Below are 6,034 nucleotides of genomic sequence, written 5' to 3'. Positions count from 1 at the left end.
TGTATTATTATGGACATTTTGAAATGTTTTGGTTGATGTGAAACCCGTCCTGACTGTGTTCCGGGCTGACCCCCGCCTGTAGGTGGTTGCAGGGCCGGGGCAGGGTGTGTGTCTGCGGCGCTGACCGGCTGCCGTCTCTCGGTGATTCGGAGGCAGCGCAGGAGCCAGATTTAATGTAGCGGCGCTCCGATGTGCGACTCACACGCTGAGATTGATTACGTTCGCTTCATTGCGTGTCTAAACGGAGAGATCAGATGTGAAACCCGGAGCGAGGAGACTGATTGAAGAAACGGGAGAGGCAGCCCTCCGCCGGCCGGGAAAGCTGACCACGCCGCCGGCTTCCGGGGATTCAGGGGCCGCTGCGGTTGACGGCAGACGTCCGTCTTTGGCTCGAGGGAAGACGGGCCGAATATTCCCATAGGGGCGCAGACCATCCGCCTCTCGGTTTCAGCCACTTTCGAGATGTCAAGAAAGCTCCAGAGGACAGAAGTGTGCGCTGACTGCAGTGCGCCAGGTAGGAGGGAGGGGGAACAAATAAAAACACAATTGCGCTGGAACAATGCACCGGAGGGGGCGACATGTTGGGCTCACGAGGCCGGAGCTGATGTCACTGTCAGCGGCTCCGCAGGGCAGGAAAACGGCCAGGGCCGATGAGTGTCGGGTAGGCCCAACATAAACAGTGAAAACAGACGTGCAGCTCTCAGCTGATGTAAATGTTTGAGCAGCTCCGTGTGTTTTACATCAGTTTATTCACCGCAGCGGAACATTTCGGGGTTCCTTTTGGATCAGAACAGATGTCTGTTTTGATTTTCTTGACCGCCACACACCGCTTTAACCATTAGCTTAGCACTTGGGTGGCAACTTGAGGACCGCGTTTAACACCCCATGCTTAACGCGTCTTCTTATGCTTTCACTATAATGTTTAAAATGTAAAAGCAGTGAGCGGCATTAGCTTGTGGCTACCGTAGTTTGCACAGTCAACAGTTAGCGTAGCTTAGCTCGAGATGCTAGCAGCTAACTTTAGCTACAAGACAAGTTACTGCAAGCTGCTTCAGCTACCAGCCAGAAGGCTCCGGATCTGACAGAAACCTGCGCCTGTAAGCTCAAAAATATTTGCTTAATGTTTCTAATTAGGGATGCACAATATTGCATTTTTGACCGATATGCCGATATGTTAAAATTTATTTGGCCGATAACGATACCAATACCGATACCCCCCAGACCTACTTACAGAGACTACATAGCTTTATTTGCTGTGGAATTAAAATACTACATTATTCTGCATGGTCTTTGTCAGTTTGGTCTGCCACCAAATGCAGATGCCAACAAGGGGGCTGAAAATGATTTAATACTTCAACTTGGATTATGTTTAATGTCAAATTTCTTCATGACATTTACTTTCTCTAACACGATCACAACACTCCAGCAGTGCAAATTTGTAATTTTTCACAAATCTAAACTCAACGGCACACGTGATGTCATAACGTTGTGCTGGCGCTGCAGGCATCCTTATCACTGGGTTGTCGTACAAAAACAGCGTCCACCACCATTGATATCTGTGAGTTATTTTAATGGAATGGCTGACGTCCGATATTTAACTTTGTCACTAATATCGGCCGATACCATGCCGATAATATCGTGCATCCATATTTCTAATTGTTTATTTAACTAATTTTGTAACTTATTTTAAAAGGAAAACTGTGAGCAAGGCTAATGGAGCAGACAAAAAGAGGAAAACTGTTTTGAAGAAACATTATTCTTTGAATGGAAGTAAAACGGGCAGAAAGGTGAATCCTATTTGTAGGTACGTTTTGACTCATTTGGGTACGTCTGGTTTAATATTGTTAAGGCAGGGACGGGGATGTCAAAGCAATCTTTACAACAGCTTTTACCCATTTCTGCATTTCTAATCATCTGGTGCTACCTTCACTCGTGTGTGTATGTGCAAACTTTTAGGCCGCACTTCTCTGCATTTAAAACCTTTAGGTTTTATCTCACTGGGCTGCTTCTGTTGGAGACTAGTTTGTGACTCACTCAGACTTTAAACAAATGTTTTTTATTGCATTCGTACTAAATTCTGAACTTTTGTGAGTAGTGCGCCACATAGCCACGTTGAATGACCATGCTTGTAAAATCACAGCTTATTTTTGCGTGCACAGCCTGTAAAACAGTTTTCTAAGTCATGCACGTTATTTTGCTGTCCACCTCTGCTCACATAGTACCCATTTCTGCCCGTAGTTTTCAGAGTAGTTAAAGTGTTTTTTTTTTTTTTTTTTAACTGAAAAATTAGTTGGATATTAAACAAAAGGACCTGTAGTAAAGTGCTGTCTTTAAACCAGCCTCTACAGAGCACAAGCCAGTGTAACTCTTGTGTTGGTCCCAAGTCTGGGTAAATGGTGCCGGTTGTGTCAGGAAGGGCATCCGACGCAAAACACTTTTGCCTAAACTAACGTGCGAGTGAGTGAGATGGAAGAGGGTGACTTACTGTTTCAACCCTGAAGAGGGAAAAGACAAAAGAAGTAAAGTACTGGCCTTTTCAGGATAAGATCAACTACGTTTTATGATTTTACAAACATGCTCATTCAACATGGCTACGTGGCTCACTACTCACAAACATTCAGAATTGAGTAAGACTGCGATGGAAAACTTGTTTTGTTGCAAGTCTGAGTGAGTCACAAACTAGTCTCTAGGGCTGGGCGATATGCACCAGAATTAATATCTCGATATTTTAAGATGAATGGCAATATACAATATATATATCTCAATATTTTTTCTTTCCATAAAATAATAACAAAAATATATTTCAGAGTCAAAGCTTAGTCCCAAATCCCATTTGTCACACTGGCGCCTACTCTACAAAATAAATGTCTCAAAAATAAAAGTTTTTCCTGCATAACAAAACCAAAAACACAGCTGTGCACGTTAAATTGAAACACAAAACATAGAGCAAATGAACAAATGAAATGATTCTAATGAAGTATATTCATTCAACCTTTAATAACCTTTATTAACAATGCTGTTCGAAAGCCCACATTGTTGTCTAGTTAGCTTCTTTACTGAGATCGGTTCTGTTTGGTTATGGCTTGTTTCTTTCTGGATTTAATAATTCCTATGCTCTTGAATGCACCATGGCTCTTCCAACACTAGTGAACGCACCGCTCTTGTAAAGTGCAGAGCTCAATTGGAGGTTTTTTTTCTCTCTTGACATGGACCCTTGTTGTTCATCGTTTTATGTCTGTTAATATTCTGGTTTTTGTTTTTCCACCTTATAGTAGCTTCACATTCCTTCTTGCTGCAGCTCTGTGATTGCAGCTCCTTCTAAGGCTGAGATGTGCATGTGCACACACACACATGCTGTGCGTCCTGTAAAATGCTGACCTAGCCATTGGTGACAGGCCACCTCCCTACTACCAAGCTTTGTGTCATACAAGGAGGGGATCTTTGGATTGCAAGGCTACATAGCACAACTGGTGCTCTGATTTCCCTCCAAACCTCAAGAGGTTTTAATGTCACTTAGAGGCAGTTTATAGCAGCACTGAATCACATTGTCAGGATGGTAATCCCTTTATTATTCAGCATTGATTGTTTCAGAAGCCCAGGCTCTTGTGAAAACACAGAGGACTGGTTTGCAGTGTTGATTTAATGTCCACCATTGATGTCAGAACCTTTAGTTAGCAGTGTTAATGTTTTTTGTGTGTTGTCCCGTGTCCCTACTGAACGTATTTTAATGCAACTTTCTGAAAATAATAGCAGAGTTGTTGAAGCCAAACTCTTTCAAGATTGCTGCTAAAGCAAAGTAACATTATCAATGCAATCATAGCTGTAACTCTGTCAGTTTCACAAATATTGCGCTAAAGTTTCCTGTGATAGTAGTTGTGTTATTCCCAATACTAAGAGCTAACTGTGGGCGATATGCATTCCTTCAAGGAACCATAGGCTGATGGTTAACTTGAAATAATTTTCCAACCAGACACCCACAGAAATTATTCCTCACCATTTATAGTCATTAACGCAGATGGGAGGTTTAATTGACACTAATAAGAAGAAATGACCAATACTATGTTGTCTAAATGAAGCAGCTTTAGGCACATTTATGTCACTTTGCAGGTTCGCCCAATAAAGCCCTGCTAATGGTGTGTCCTGGTTTTACAGCCATATGACGAGGCCCTCACATTGATTCAGTGAATGGAGTAGACAGCCTAGACTGTGCACGTTTTGATATTTATTACACATATTAAGTAATCCGCCCTCTAAAGCCTGTGAGCCCCCATTCTAAACAAGGGAATCCCGTTCATCAAAGAGATTTTGCATTTGCTGCTATTTTTTTCCTGCCGACATGAAAAACTCGACTCAAAGCATGTCAGTTCATATGGTGGTGGGCTATTTTAGCTCCATTTATACTCTATGCTGGGACAGTTTAATTCCAGGCAGATGTGTGTGGTTATGAATTGTGTGTTTTGGTATTGGACATGGAGCTGCTCATCACATCATCAGAGTCCTGAGGGCATAAACATGACCCAGACTCTGACTAGTGGTGCTGTTGGTCTAACAATACTCCTCATTGTTTGACAGCCGTGTGGAAGTCAGTTTTAAAGTGCTTCTTTCTGTTTCATAAAAGCGACATCCTCCCTATAATTATGCACATATTTGTTTCTGACTCGTCTTTGTCGGACACTTTGTGTGCACTCATTCCTACAATTAGAGGCCTACTCTTCCCTGGAGGAATGCATATCACCCACCACCCTTTATTACCAAAGTTTTAAACCAAGATAATCTTATGTTGAAAAATAACTGTTGTAACAATTTTAGTAAAATGCTATGCACAGTCTCGTGTAAAATTGCGAGACACCACACTCCTAGTGTGTATTGGCAACAACTCTCAGCTACTACCACGTCAAGTTTTATCTCAGTTCTTGTAAAATTGTCCAAATTAGAGCCATTTTTAAGTAGGGCTTGACCATATCATATCAGTGTTTCCCCTAGTTAACTTGCCATGGCGGGGTGCTCATCTCATCCATGATTTTTGTTGAGGGGGGGGGGGGGGGGCACTTGTCTGAGTGCAGCTTGTACTAAGTTTTTGAGTGGGGGCAGGGCGCATTTAGCATAAGGGAAGAGGCAACATGAGTGCTTCCTTTAGCTTTTTAGCTAGAGCGCCTGTATTTCTCGCTGCTAGCTTAGTGCTTGTCAGTGCTGGGTGGGCATGTGGGGGGGCAAGTTTGGTTTGGTAGGCGGGGTGCTCAATTCGGTTGACGGGGTGGGGCACCCCGCTTTTATAATGGTAGGGGAAACACTGCATATCGTTCACCATAATACCTGTAAAAAAAGCTTGCCCAGGCAAATAAATGATATCATGATATGCTAATTTCATGACGTAATATGTCAGGGCGCCCCGCCCCATTAACAGAACCGAGCACGCCGTACGACCAAACTGAACTGCGCATCTCCCCTCCACCTGTCGGTACTGATGTAACGCAAATTAGCTGCGCACAATACTAGCTAGCTAAAATGCTAAAAACAAACAATGCGCGGCTGAGCTGTCTCTCCACCCAGCTCTAAACCACCGGTACAAACACGCGCAGCTCAACGGTCTCTTAGTTCCAGAGTCCATGGAGCAAGAACAGAGTCTGGTGATCAGAGACAGAGGATCAGAGAAATGAATCATTCCTGCAGGAACAGAGGAAGCTGAAACACCACAAGCTTCAGGGTCAGATGATCACCTTGTTCCATCTTCTGGAAGTTATAGCTCATTTAAAGGAAACATGTTTTGTTGTATGTTACATTTATGCTCAACAGATGTTAAGCTTCATTTTATTTAGTTATTTTGGGAAACTTCACCTGCATTTTAGTTTTTGTGGTGGATTTATTGATCTGTATTTTGTGCAGACTTTTTCAATCTAAATAATTGTAGGATCATTTTTATTTCTTACTTTTATACTTGGAGACTGAATACGTTACTAAATAAAGTAATTTCAGTAAAATAAATCTTTTTTTTTTTTAAATTTTATATAATACTGCAAAGCAACATGTTAAGTAC

At 42.4% G+C, this 6,034-nt stretch overlaps 1 protein-coding gene across 1 annotated transcript in view; it reads left to right on the top strand.

Annotated features, from left to right (window-relative positions):
* Positions 1 to 298: 298 nt before the first annotated feature.
* The window catches only part of git1 (G protein-coupled receptor kinase interacting ArfGAP 1), a 39,748-nt gene continuing 34,012 nt past the window's right edge, over positions 299 to 6,034 (top strand). Inside the window, exon 1 of the mRNA XM_037678095.1 lies at positions 299 to 514. Coding sequence (XP_037534023.1) covers positions 463 to 514 — 52 coding nt within the window. The 5' untranslated portion in view covers positions 299 to 462. The remainder of the gene's footprint in view (positions 515 to 6,034) is intronic.

The sequence above is a fragment of the Nematolebias whitei genome, chromosome 6 (genome assembly GCF_014905685.2).
Source record: "Nematolebias whitei isolate Nwh7 chromosome 6, NemWhi1, whole genome shotgun sequence".
NCBI lineage: Eukaryota > Metazoa > Chordata > Actinopteri > Cyprinodontiformes > Rivulidae > Nematolebias > Nematolebias whitei.
The sequence above is the reverse complement of the archived record's forward strand: the minus strand, read 5'-3'. Positions and strand labels throughout refer to the sequence as shown.